The sequence below is a fragment of the Salvelinus namaycush genome, chromosome 2 (assembly GCF_016432855.1).
Source record: "Salvelinus namaycush isolate Seneca chromosome 2, SaNama_1.0, whole genome shotgun sequence".
Classification (NCBI taxonomy): domain Eukaryota; kingdom Metazoa; phylum Chordata; class Actinopteri; order Salmoniformes; family Salmonidae; genus Salvelinus; species Salvelinus namaycush.
The window spans coordinates 16,467,374-16,482,013 of NC_052308.1; the positions used below are offsets into that span (position 1 = coordinate 16,467,374).

Sequence of the window (14,640 nt, forward strand, 5' to 3'; positions counted from 1 at the left end):
AATGTCCTTTGCTCGTGTTTCTTGGCACAAGCAAGTCCCTTCTTCTTATTGGTGTCCTTTAGTAGTGGTTTGTTTGCAGCAATTCGACCATGAAAGCCTGGTTCATGCAGTCTCATCTGAACAGTTGATGTTGAGATGTGTCTGTTACTTGCACTATGTGAAGCATTTATTTTGGCTGTAATTTCTGAGGCTGGTAACTCTAATGAACTTATTCTCTGCAGCAGAGGTGACTCTGGGTCTTCCATTTCCGTTGGCGGTCCTCATGAGAGCCAGTTTCATCGTAGCGCTTGATGATTTTTGCGACTGCACTTGGCTGTTTTAATGCTTTGAATGAGTAGGTGTTCTAAAACTTTTGACCGGTAGTGTAAATGTTTTTATTATTGTGTGTGTTTTTAATTACGTTTTTGTCTGTCATATCTCTGCAGGCTCCCGGAGGTACGGATCTCGGACAATGGGCCTTATGAGTGCCACGTGGGCATCTATGACCGAGCAACGAGAGAAAAGGTGGTCTTGGCATCGGGAAATGTCTTTCTCACCGTTATGTGTAAGTAATTTAAACTCTGTAGTCAGCCCGTGACTGTGAATATGCAAAAATGTCTAGCTCTGTTCTACTCTGACGTTCTGCAACATTAATCAACATGTTCTGTTGTTACATGTTCTGGTGCCTTTCTATGGAAATACATTAAAGCAGCAAAAAATTACAAGAAATCTACCTCAGCACTCCTTGTGAGTGAAGGTAGCTGACAGACAGCCATGAGAGTGGTTGGACAAGCTGGAGGAAATGTCAAATAGGTTCCAGTTGACATGCACTACTGACACACACTACGGACAGTTGTACTACAGAACTGAATGCGGTTCTAAAGATGTAGAACGATCAAGTTTTGAAAAAGAAGAATCATCATCAGGTTTTAGCTAATAATCATAATCATCATCATTACCCTTAGCTCCCCTTCTCTGACTGGTAGTGAACATTTCTCATAGGGTGTGCTCAGCAAGTTTGATGGCTGACACTCTGTCTCAGTGTGATAATGAGTGTATGTGTCGGCAGAGGCACTGTTTTCTTGGAGATTGTACTATATCAAATTGTAACACAATTTCACCTACCCCTACTGAACCCCAAGTTCCCTACTAACAGGATCATTTTTTTATGTTTACCTTTATTCAACCAGGTAGGCTAGTTGAGAACAAGTTCTCATTTGCAACTGCGACCTGGCCAAGATAAAGCAAAGCAGTGTGACACAGACAACCACACAGAGTTACACATGGAGTAAACAATAAACAAGTCAATGACACAGTAGAAAAAAGAAAGTCTATATACAGTGTGTGCAAAAGGCATGAGGAGGTAGGCAATAAATAGGCCATAGGAGTGAATAATTACAATTTAGCAGATTAACACTGGAGTGATAAATGAGTAGATGATGATGTGCAAGTAGAGATACTGGTGTGCAAAAGAGCAGAAAAGTATATAAAATAAAAACAGTATGGGGGTGAGGTAGGTAGATTGGGTGGGCTGTTTACAGATGGACTATGTACAGCTGCAGCGATCGGTTAGCTTCTCAGATAGCAGATGTTTAAAGATGGTGAGGGAAATAAAGGTCTCCAACTTCAGCGATTTTTGCAATTCGTTCCAGTCACTGGCAGCAGAGAACTGGAAGGAAAGGTGGCCAAATGAGGTGTTGGCTTTGGGGATGATCAGTGAGATATACCTGCTGGAACGTGTGCTACGGATGGGTGTTGTTATCGTGACCAGTGAACTGAGATAAGGCGGAGCTTTACCTAGCATAGACTTATAGATGACCTGGAGCCAGTGGGTCTGGCGACGAATATGTAGCGAGGACCAGCCGACTAGGTTGCAGTGGTTGGTGGTATAAGGTGATTTGGTAACAAAATGGATGGCACTGTGATAGACTGCATCTAGTTTGCTGAGTAGAGTATTGGAAGCTATTTTGTAGATGACGTCGCCGAAGTCGAGGATCGGTAGGATAGTCAGTTTTACTAGGGTAAGTTTGGCGGCGTGAGTGAAGGAGGCTTTGTTGCGAAATAGAAAGCCGATTCTAGATTTGATTTTGAATTGGAGATGTTAAATATGAGTCTGGAAGGAGAGTTTACAGTCTAGCCAGACACCTAGGTATTTATAGTTGTCCACATATTTTAGGTCGGAACCGTCCAGGGTGGTGATGCTAGTCGGGCGGGCGGGTGCGGAAAGCGAACGGTTGAAAAGTATGCATTTGGTTTTACTAGTGTTTAAGAGCAGTTGAAGGCCACGGAAGGAGTGTTGTATGGCATTGAAGCTCGTTTGGAGGTTAGTTAGCACAGTGTCCAAGGAAGGGCCTGAAGTATACCGAATGGTGTCGTCTGCGTAGAGGGTGATCAAAGAATCACCCGCAGCAAGAGCGACATCATTGATATATACAGAGAAAAGTGTCGGCCCGAGAATTGAACCCTGTGGTACCCCCATAGAGACTGCCAGAGGTACGGACAACGTGCCCTCCGATTTGACACACTGAACTCTGTCTGCAAAGTAGTTGGTGAACCAGGCGACGCAGTCATTAGAAAAACCAAGGCTGTTGAGTCTGCCAATAAGAATACGGTGATTGACAAAGTTGAAAGCCTTGGCCAGGTCGATGAAGATGGCTGCACAGTACTGTCTTTTATCGATGGCAGTTATGATATCGTTTAGTACCTTGAGCGTGGCTGAGGTGCACCCGTGACCGGCTCGGAAACCGGATTGCACAGCGGAGAAGGTACGGTGGGATTCGAAATGGTCAGTGATCTGTTTATTAACTTGGTTTTCGAAGACTTTAGGAGGCAGGGCAGGATGGATATAGGTCTGTAACAGTTTGGGTCTAGGGTGTCAGCCCCTTTGAAGAGGGGGATGACCGAGGCAGCTTTCCAATCTTTAGGGATCTCAGACGATACGAAAGAGAGGTTGAACAGGCTGGTAATAAGGGTTGCAACAATGGCGGCGGATAGTTTTAGAAAGAGAGGGTCCAAATTGTCTAGCCCAGCTGATTTGTACGGGTCCAGGTTTTGCAGCTCTTTCAGAACATCTGCTGTCTGCATTTTGGTGAAGGAGAAGCTGGGGAGGCTTGGGCGGGTAGCTGCGGGGAGGGGGGAGGGGGGGGAGCTGTTGGCCGGGGTTGGAGTAGCCAGGAGGAAGGCATGGCCAGCCGTTGAGAAATGCTTATTGAAATTTTCGATGATCATGGATTTTTCAGTGGTGACCCGTGTTACCTAGCCTCAGTGCAGTGGGCAGCTGGGAGGAGGTGCTCTTGTTCTCCATGGACTTTACAGTGTCCCAAATATTTTTGGAGTTAGAGCTACAGGATGCGAATTTCTGCTTGAAAAAGCTAGCCTTTGCTTTCCTGACTGACTGCATGTATTGGTTCCTGACTTCCCTGAACAGTTGCATATCGCGGGGACTATTCGATGCTATTGCAGTCCGCCACAGGATGTTTTTGTGCTATAGGGCTATATCTGTTCTTAGTTCTGCATTTTTTGAACGGGGCATGCTTATCTAAGATGGTGAGGAAATTACTTTTAAAAAATGACCAGGCAGCCTCGACTGACGGGATGAGGTCAATATCCTTCCAGGATACCCGGGCCAGTTCGATTAGAAAAGCCTGCTCGCAGAACTGTTTTAGGGAGCGTTTGACAGTGATGAGGGGTGGTCGTTTGACCATGGACCCATAGCGGATACAGGCAATGAGGCAGTGATCGCTGAGATCCTGATTGAAAACAGCGGAGGTGTATTTGGAGGGCAAGCTGGTCAGGATAATGTCTATGAAGGTGCCCATGTTTATGGATTTAGGGTTGTACCTGGTGGGTTCCTTGATGATTTGTGTGAGATTGAGGGCATCTAGCTTAGATTTTAGGACTGCCGGGGTGTTAAGCATATCCCAGTTTATTGCACCTAACATAACGAACTCTGAAGCTAGATGGGGGGCGATCAATTCACAAATGGTGTCCAGGGCACAGCTGGGAGCGGAGGGGGGTCGATAGCAGGCGGCAACAGTGAGAGACTTATTTCTGGAGAGGTTAATTTAAAAAATTTGAAGTTCAAACTGTTTGGGTACAGACCTGGAAAGTATGACAGAACTTTGCAGGCTATCTCTGCAGTAGATTGCAACTCCTCCCCCTTTTGGCAGTTCTATCTTGACGGAAAATGTTGTAGTTGGGTATGGAAATCTCAGAATTGTTGGTGGCCTTCCTAATCCAGGATTCAGACACGGCAAGGACATCAGGGTTGGCGGAGTGTGCTAAAGCAGTGAGTAAAACAAACTTAGGGAGGAGGCTTCTGATGTTGACATGCATGAAACCAAGGCTTTTTCGATCACAGAAGTCAACAAATGAGGGTGCCTGGGGACACGCAGGGCCTGGGTTTCCCTCCACATCACCCGAGGAACAGAGGAGGAGTAGGATGAGGGTACAGCTAAAGGCTATCAAAACTGGTCGCCTAGAGCGTTGGGGACAAAGAATTAAAGGAGCAGATTTCTGGGCGTGGTCGAATAGATCCAGGGCATAATGTGCAGACAGGGGTATGGTGGGGTGCGGATACAGCGGAGGTAAGCCCAGGCACTGAGTGATGATAAGAGCGGTTGTATCTCTGGATAAGCTGGTTATAATGGGTGAGGTCACCGCATGTGTGGGGGGTGGGACAAAGGAGGTATCAGAGGTATAATGAGTGGAACCAGGGGCTCCATTGTAAACTAAAACAATGATAACTAACCTAAACAACAGTATACAAGGCATATTGACATATGAGAGAGACAAACAGCGAGGCATAAAGTAATCACAGGTGTTGATTTGGAGAGCTAGCTAAGACAACAACGGGTGAGACAACATCAGCTAATCAGCTAAAACAACAACAGGTACAATGGCGATGAATGGGCAGAGAGGGTTGGTTAACTACACACAGGGCCTGAGTTCGCGGCTGGGGCTGACAGATAAACAAAAAAATTTACAGAATGGAGTACCGTGATTAATGGACAGTCCAGCAGGCATCAGCTATGTAGCCAAGTGATCATAGGGTCCAGGGGGCAGCAATATATGGAACAGGGAAGCCGCGGAGTAGTCGCTACTATGCTAGCATGTGGGCGACACGGCGTTTAAAGTTAGTAGCCCGGGGCTAGTAGAAGCATCTGCTCTGACGTCCGACGGAGGCCGGTTGAAGGCACAGCGGATGGAGTATTCATCGGCAGACCAGTCGTGGTGGTGCGGCGGGGCGCCGTGTCGACTAAGGATCCAAGCCAGATGGCGAAAGAGGTATTGTAGTCATTTAGTTTTCTAGCCGGGAGATGCGCCTGGCTCACGGCTAACTGGTGCTAGCTTCGGGGCAGGGGCGTTAGCCACTATAGCCACTCGGTAGCAGCGGTGATCTGGTGCCAAGGTCCAGAGCTTACGGCAAGGATCCGGTGGAGTAGTGTGTTCTAGCCGTGTTTGGGTGGAGTCCGGGTGAACAACTGAGTAGTCCGGGAGGTGGGCCTCAGGGATAGCTTTGGTACTGGGTAACTCGGTGGGTGCTAGCTAGCTGTGAACATCAGGAGTAATGGTCCAGGGATTCCGGCAGGAATCCGGCGTTGTAGTGGAGAGGCAGTCCGTTACTGGTAGGCTGGCGAGTATTATCCAGGCAAAAAAAATATATAAAAAAAGGGCTGGTATCTGTGCAGAAGGTAAAGGCCGCTAGCAGTGGCTAACAATGACTAAATAGCTTGTAGCTAATTAGCTGGTTAGCTTCTGATGGCTAGGTGGTTCTTGCTATAAGGTCTAAAAATGTAAAAAAATAGCGGTTCCGTATCACATTGGGTGAGGCAAGTTACCGGAAGGTATAATTGAACTAAAATGGAGAAGAGATTGAAAATAAAATTGAAATATATACAAAAAAGACAAAAAATACAAAAGTACACGAGAGGACGAACAAAACACGTCTGCACTGCTACGCCATCTTGGACATGACTGCCAAAAAAGAAAGTCAAAATAACCTGAACCTTTCCCCTCTCTAATGCTATCTAATGCTGCATCTGAGAACACTGTGAAGACCAGGATTTGAACCTGTCCTCCCATCCTCTCTCTGTATAATTACAAACCCATTTCACTGCTATTTTGGAGAATGACGTGTTTCTTTTTCTTCCCATGTTTCTGCCAGTGACCTGAGGAGCTGCTTTTCTCACTCACTCTTTGCCATAATTGTTGGTGTAACTTTCTCTATTGACAGCTGGCTCACTGGCATTTAAAGTCCGGCAGCAAGTCTTCTTATGTACAGCTTATCGCTAATTATCAACAGTAACATTTCTCAGACAAACAGAAGACAAAGAAAAACACAAGGACATGGTTAGTCCATTAGCATATTTTGTTCATTTGCCATATTGCCAATGGCTGTTGACATTAGGCTGCAGGTTACCCAAAGACGACTTCTGGTTCTCATAGCTCCTCCGCTGACCTTCACTTTCCCAGAATTACGTAAAACCATTCAATAAACCTGATACCGAACCGGATTAACTCTTCACAGACGTAAATGAACAGATCTTTATCAATGGGAGAGGATTCAGCCCAAGTTAACCCCTTAATCGTTTAGGGGTGGTGGTGGAGATATATGAATGATACAGCCAGGGGAAAGTGTGAGCACTATCAGCTGGGTGTTAAATCTCCACTCTGGTGGAGGAGAAGAAGAATGGCCTCTGGCATTGTGGCTAATTGCCGTCTAAACTGAAACAGAATTATTCATAACCTATTAGTGTGCCAAGTTCACTAGGAAGTGAGAAAAAAGAAGGGAGAAAGAAAGAAAATGAGAGAAAAAAGTTAATTAATAGGAGGCAGTACATGGAGAGTATTTCAATTTCTTAAAGGGCTTCATAAATAAGAATTATCATTTTAATGAATTCCCTGCCAAGAAATGAAATCACTCAGTTTCAGAAGGCCAAACCTCGAACTCTTGGTACCTCTGCCACTATCTTTCACTCTGGGAACGTTTGAGATGTCTTTGCTTTCATCCTCAACTGCTTAAATTCACAGTGGTTTGGTGATGCCGCAAGGCATGGCAGACCTCTGCCTTGAGGATTAGTAAGGCAATGCTATTATAACCAATGGTGACAGTTTTCTACTAAAACTACATCTCAAAGATATGCTAAAGAAAATAACATTTGTTTTCTGATGTCTTTTTTCTCCAATGGAGTCAAAAGTTTCACTGGCTAGAGAGAAAACATTTGAGTTCTATATCCCTGAAAATCGGAAGCATCCAGTTGTTGGCATTGACAACTCCACTAAAGCACTGTGGAAAAACAATGTCCAACAAATACATAGTTTTCGCCAGCGGTCTAAGGCAGGGCATTGCAGTGCTAAAGGCGTCAATACAGACCTTGGTTCGTTCCCAGGTTGTGTCACAACCAGCCGTGATCGGGAGTCCAATAGGGTGGCGCACAATTGGCCCAGCGTCATCCAGGTTAGGGGAGGGTTTGGCCGGGGGGGTAGGCCGTCATAGTAAATAAGTATTTGTTCTTAACTGACTTGCCTAGTTAAATAAAATTAAAATAAAGACATTGCATTGGAGCAAAAACAAACAGTGTTTTGTGTGATGATGTAAGCTAATCTTTATAGTTGCTGCCATATTGTAGGCACTAGCCAGAGTTCCTGAAAAAATTATGTACAGAGTCGTCAACAACCGGATGTTCCGGTTTTCAGGGGAAATGGAAGAAGAGCATGTGACGCAAAGTCCGCTTTTGGCTGTTAACATGGCGACACGCCATCTGTACATACATCTGTCATATGTATTCACCCCTTTTACTATGAAGCCCCTACATAAGATATGGTGCAACCAATTAATTTCAGAAGTCACATAATTTGTTAAATAAAGTCCACCTGTGTGCAATCTAAGTGTCACATGATCTCTCACATGATCTCAGTATATATACACTTGTTCTGAAAGGCCCCAGAGTCTGCAATACCACTCAGCAAGGGGCACCAATTAGCAAGCGGCACCATGAAGACCAAGGAGCTCTCCAAACAGGTCAGGGACAAAGTTGTGGAGAAGTACAGATCAGGGTTGGGTTATAAAAAAAAATCAGAAACTTTGAACATCGCACGGAGCACCATTAAATCCATTACTAAAAAATGGAAAGAATATGGCACCACAACAAACCGGCCGTCCACCAAAACTCACGGACCAGGCAAGGAGGGCATTAATCAGAGAGGCAACAAAGAGACCAAAGATAACCCTGAACGAGCTGCAAACCTCCACAGCAGAGATTGGAATATCTGTCCAAAGGACCACTTTAAGCTGTACACTCCACAGAGCTGGGCTTTATGGAAGAGTGGCCAGAAAAAAAGCCATTGCTTAAAAACTTCTTATGGCTGCAGTCCCGTTAACGGGATCGATATGACAACAGCCAGTCGAAGTGCAGGGCGTCAAATTCAAAAAACAGAAATCTCATCATTAAAATTCCTCAGACATTCATGTGTTTTATATCATTTTAAAGATAATCTTGTTGTTAATCCCACCAAAGTGTCCGATTTCAAATAGGCTTTTCAGCGAAAGCACTACAAACGATTATGTTAGGTCACCACAAAACCACAATAACCACAGCCATTTTTTCCAGCTAAAGATAGCTTTCACAAAAACCAGAATAGAGATAAAATGAATCACTAACCTTCGATTATTTTCATCAGATGACACTCATAGGACTTCATGTTACACAATACATGCATGTTTTGTTTGATTAAATTCATATTTATATAAAAAAATCTGAGTTTACATTGAGGCGTTAGATTCACTAGTTGCAAAAACATCAAGTGACTTTGCATAGCCACATCGTTTCAACAGAAATACTCAACATAAATATAAATGATAATACAAGTAATACACATAGAATTATAGATATACCTCTCCTTAATGCAACCGCTGTGTCAGATTTCAAAAAAACTTTACGGAAATATAAACCATGCAATAATCTGAGACGGAGCTCAGATGATTAGCCAAATTAGCCACCATGTTGGACTCAACAGAAACCAGAAAATACATGATAAATGTTTCCTTACCTTTGATGAATTCATCAGAATGCAGTTCTAGGAATCCCAGGTCCACAATAAATGCTTGATTTGTTCGTTCATGTCCATTATTTATGTCAAATTAGCTACTTTCGAATTGTTTACCAAATACCCTAACCAAAGTCTCAAAGCGCGACCACTATAACGTGACGAAATGTCCAAACGTTCCGTTACAGTCAGTAGAAACATGGCAAACGATGTACTGAATCGATCTTTAGAATGTTGTTAACATACATCTTGATTAACGTTCCAACCGGAGAATTAAATCGACTTCAATTGAGAGATGTAACGGAGCTGCCTCTCACGTGAACGCGCGTGTTGAATGCATGGTCACCTCATGGCACCTCATACTAAATTCTGTCTCCTTCGACCCCCCTTCACATTAGAGTCATCAGACTTAGTTCTATTGACTGCTGACATCTAGTGGAAGCCGTAGGAAGTGAAAACCCATCCATATCTCTCTGTATTTTCAATAAGAGCTTGGTTGAAAATATGGCACCCCCAGAAAAAATCCAAACAGGAAGTGGAACTTCTCAGGTTTTTGCCTGCCATATGAGTTCTGTTAATCTCACAGACTTCATTCAAACAGTTTTAGAAACTTTAGAGTGTTTTCTATCCAATACTAATAATAATATGCATATATTAGCAACTGAGACTGAGGAGCTGGCCGTTTACAATGGGCACCTTTCATCCAAGCTACTCAATACTGCCCCTTCACCCATAAGAAGTTAAAGAAAGAAATAAGAAAACACGTTTGGTGTTCGCCAAAAGGCATGTGGGAGACTCTTCAAACATATGGAAGAAGGTACTCTGGTCAGATGAGACAAAAATGTTGCTTTTTGGCCATCAAGGAAAACGCTATGTCTGGCGCAAACCCAACACCTCATCACTCCGTGAACAACACCCCCACGGTGAAGCATGGTGGTGGCAGCATCATGCTGTGGGTATGTTTTTCATTTGCAGGGACTGGGAAACTGGTCAGAATTGAAGGAATGATGGATGATGCTACATACAGGGAAATTTTTGAGGGTAACCTGTTTCAGTCTTCCAGAGATTTGAGACTGGGACAGAGGTTCACATTCCAACAGGACAATGACCCTAAGCATACTGCTAAAGCAACACTCATGTGGTTTAAGGGGAAACATTTAAATGTCTTGGAATGGCCTAGTCAAAGTCCATACCTCAATCCAATTGAGAATCTGTGGTATGACTTAAAGATTGCTGTACACCAACGGAACCCATCCAACTTGAAGGAGCTGGAGCAGTTTTGCCTTGAAGAATGGGCAAAAATCCCAGTAGCTAGCTGTGCCAAGCTTATAGAGACATACCCCAAGAGACTTGCAGCTGTAACTGCTGCAAAAGGTGTCTCTACAAAGTATTGACTTTGGGGGCGTGAATAATTATGCACGCTCAAGTTTTCTGTTTTTTTGTCTTATTTCTTGTTTGTTTCACAATAAAACATATTTTGCATCTTCAAAGTGGTAGGCATGTTGTGTAAATCAGATGATACAAACCCCCCAAAAATTAATTTTAATTCCAAGTTGTAAGGCAACAAAATAGGAAAAATGCCAAGGGGGTGAATACTTTTGCAAGCCACTGTAATTCCTCCTTCACATTTACTGGATTGGTTGAACAGTGCAGAAGAGAACCTCTCCCCCCATTTATTTTTATTCTCGTCAAGACCAGAATGTGTAGGATCTAGTTTCAGTGGTTGCTTTTACGCCTGCTACATTAGGTTACCTGAGCGGTAAGCATAATCTGACAACAGACGAGTTCATTTAGAATCCCTCGTGCCGGTGCTCTATTATTCCTTATGTCGTTTTCAACTACTGCTTTAGACTGCCTACTATTTGTGATGATCATCTTCAACAATCGTGGCAAAAAATATTGTCCCCCTTGCACTTTTTTCATATAATGCACCATTTCTTCTAAAAAACTGTTGAAATTAATACAGTTGAAGTCATAACTCTACATATACTTACGTTGGAGTCAATAATACTCATTTTTCAACCACTCCACAAATGTCTTGTTAACAAACTATAGTTTTGGCAAGTTGGTTAGGACATCTACTTTGTGCATGACACAAGTAATTCTTCCAACAATTGTTTACAGACAGATTATTTCACTTATCACGATTCCAGTGGGTCAGAAGTTTACATACACTAAGTTGACTGTGCCTTTAAACAGCTTGGAAGATTCCAGAAAATGATGAAATGGCTTCTGATCATTTGAGTCAATTGGAGGTGTACCTGTGGATGTATTTCAAGGCCTACATTCAAACTCAGTGCCTCTTTGCTTGACATCATGGGAAAATCAAAACAAATCAGCCAAGACCTCAGAATTTTTTTTTTGCCTCCACAAGTTTGGTTCATCCTTGGAGCAATTTCCAAACGTCTGAAGGTACCACGTTCATCTGTATAAACAATAGTATGCCAGTATAAACACTATGCAGCTGTCATACCGCTCAGGATGGAGACACGTTCGGTCTCCTAGAGATCAACATACTTTGGTGCGAAAAGTGCAAATCAATCCCAGAACAACAGCAAAGGACCTTGTGAAGATTCTGGAGGAAACGGGTACAAAAGTATCTATTTCCACAGTAAAACGAGTCCTATATCGACATATCCTGAAAGGCCGCTCAGCAAGGAAGAAGCCACTGCTCCAAAACCGCCATAAAAAAGCCAGACTACGGTTTGCAAATGCACATGGGGACATAGTTCGTACTTTTTGGAGAAATATCCTCTGGTCTGATGAAACAAAATTAGAACTGTTTGGCCATACTGGCCATCGTTATGTTTGGAGGAAAAAGGTGGAGGCTTGCAAGCCGAAGAATTGACTACAGGTCTCTGACCTCCTCCCTATAGGCTGTCTCGTTGTTGTCTGTGATCAGGCCTACCACTGTTGTTTCGTCTGCAAACTTAATGATGGTGTTGGAGTCGTGCCTGGCCATACAGTCGTGGGTGAACAGGGAGTACAGGAGGGGACAGAGCACGCACCCCTGGGGGGCTCCAGTGTTGAGGATCAGCATGGCAGATGTGTTTCCGCCTTGGGGCGGCCCGTCAGGAAGTCCAGGATGCAGTTGCAGAGAGAGGTGTTAAGTCCCAGGATCCTTAGCTTAGTGATGAGCATTGCGGGCACTATGGTGTTGAACGCTGATCTGTAGTCAATGAATAGCATTCTCACATAAGTGTTCCTTTTGTCCAGGTGGGAAAGGGCAGTGTGGAGTGCAATAGAGATTGCATCATCTGTGGATCTGTTTGGGCGGAATGCAAATTGGAGTGGGTTTAGGGTTTCTGAGATAATGGTGTTGATGTGAGCCATTACCAGTCTTTCAAAGCACTTCATGGCTACGGACGTGAGTGCTACAGGTCTTTAGTCATTTAGGCAGGTTGCCTTCATGTTTTTAGGCACAGGGACTATGGTGTTCTGCTTGAAACATGTTGGTATTACAGACTTAATCAGGGGCATGTTGAAAATGTCAGTGAAGACACCTGCCAGTTGGTCAGCACATGCCCGGAGCACACGTCCTGGTAAGCCTTCTGGCCCCGCAGCATTGTGTATGTTGACCTGTTTAAAGGTCTTACTCACGTCGGCTACGGAGAGCGTGATCACACAGTCATCCGGAACAGCTGATGCTCTCATGCATGCCTCAGTGTTGCTTGCCTCGAAGCGAGCATAGAAGTGATTTAGCTCGTCTGGTTGGCTCGTGTCACTAGGCAGCTCGCGGCTGTGCTTCCCTTTGTAGTCTGTAATAGTTTGCAAGCCCTGCCACATAAGATGAGTGTCGGAGCCGGTGTAGTATGATTCAATCTTAGCCCTGTATTGACGCTTTGCCTGTTTGATGGTTTGTCGCAGGGCATAGCTGGATTTCTTGTAAGCTTCCGGGTTAGAGTCCCGCACCTTGAAAGCGGCAGCTCTGCCCTTTTGCTCAGTGCGAATGTTGCCTGTAATCTATGGCTTCTGGTTGGGGTATGTACGTACAGTCACTGTGGGGACGACGTCCTCGATGCACTTATTGATAAAGCCAGTGACTGATGTGGTGTACTCCTCAATGCCATCGGAAGAATCCCGGAACATGTTCCAGTCTGTGATAGCAAAACAGTCCTGTAGTTTAGCATCTGCTTCATCTGACCACTTTTTTATAGACCGAGTCACTGGTGCTTCCTGCTTCAATTTTTGCTTGTAAGCAGGAATCAGGAGGATAGAGTTGTGGTTGGATTTACCAAATGGAGGGCGAGGGAGAGCTTTGTACGCGTCTCTGTGTGTGGAGTACAGGTGATCTGGAATTTGTTTCCCTCTGGTTGCACATTTAACATGTTGATAGAAATTTGGTAGAACTGATTTAAGTTTCCCTGCATTAAAGTCTCCAGCCACTAGGAGTGCCGCCTCTGGGTGAGTTGTTTCCTGTTTGCTTATTTCCTTATACAGCTGACTGAATGCGTTCTAAGTGCCAGCATCTGTCTGTGATTCTAAATAAACAGCCACGAAAAGTATAGCTGAAAACTCTCTAGGCAAGTAGTGTGGCCTGCAATTTATCACAATATACTCTACTTCAGGCGAGCAAAATCTAGAGACTTCCTCAGATTCCGTGCACCAGCTGTTGTTTACAAATATGCACACCGCCCCTCCTTATATGGATCCATATATTTATATGTACATATATGTAAATGTGATGTATCATGAGTGATGTCCGAGCGACATAGGCAAGATGCAATAGATGGTATAAAATACAGTATATGCATCTGATATAAGTAATGTAAGATATGTAAACATTATTAAAGTGGCAATATTTAAAGTGGCATTGTTTAAAGTGACTAGTGATCCATTTATTAAAGTGGCCAGTGATTGGGTCTCAATATAGGCAGCAGCCTGTCTGAGTTAGTGATGGCTGTTTAGCAGTCTGATGGCCTTGAGATAGAAGATGTTTTTCAGTCTCTCGGTCCCAGCTTTGATGCACCTGTACTGACCTCGCCTTCTGGATGATAGCGGTGTGAACAGGTAGTGGCTCGGGTGGCTGTTGTCCTTGATGATCTTTTTGGCCTTCCTGTGACATTGGGTGCGTAACGTAGGTGTCCGTGACGTGGCTGGTTTTCTTTTTGTAGTCCGTGAATTCCTGTAGACCCTGTCACATACGTCCTGTGTCTGAGCTGTTCGAATTGCAACTCCACCTTTTCCCTGTACCGGCATGTCGCTTGTTTGATTGCCTTGCGTTTATTTTCAGCCATATTCCCAGATCTTTTTCCATGGTTAAATGCGGTGGTTCGCGCTTTCAGTTTTGTGCGAATGCAACCATCCATCCATGGTTTCTGGTTAGGGTAGGTTTTAATAGTGACAGTGGTTACAACATCTCCAATGCATCTCTTTATCAACTCACTCACTGAGTCAGTGTATAGGTCGTTGTTGTTCTCTAAGGCTGACTGGAACATATTCCAGTCTGCGTGATCAAAACAATCTTGAAGCGTGGCTTCCGAATGGTCAGAGCAGCATTGTATAGTTCTCGTTGCTGGTACATCCTGTTTGAGTTTCTGCCTATAAGACGGGAATAGCAAGATGGCGTCGTGGTCGGATTTTCCCGAAGGGAGGGTGATGGAGGGCTTTCTA

General features: G+C 44.1%; 1 protein-coding gene across 1 annotated transcript in view; it reads left to right on the forward strand.

Annotated features, from left to right (window-relative positions):
* LOC120024657 (immunoglobulin superfamily member 21-like) overlaps positions 1–14,640 on the forward strand; it is a 159,980-nt gene that overhangs the window by 69,660 nt on the left and 75,680 nt on the right. The window contains exon 3 of the mRNA XM_038968924.1: positions 426–544. Within this exon, the coding sequence (XP_038824852.1) occupies positions 426–544 (119 nt within the window). The remainder of the gene's footprint in view (positions 1–425; positions 545–14,640) is intronic.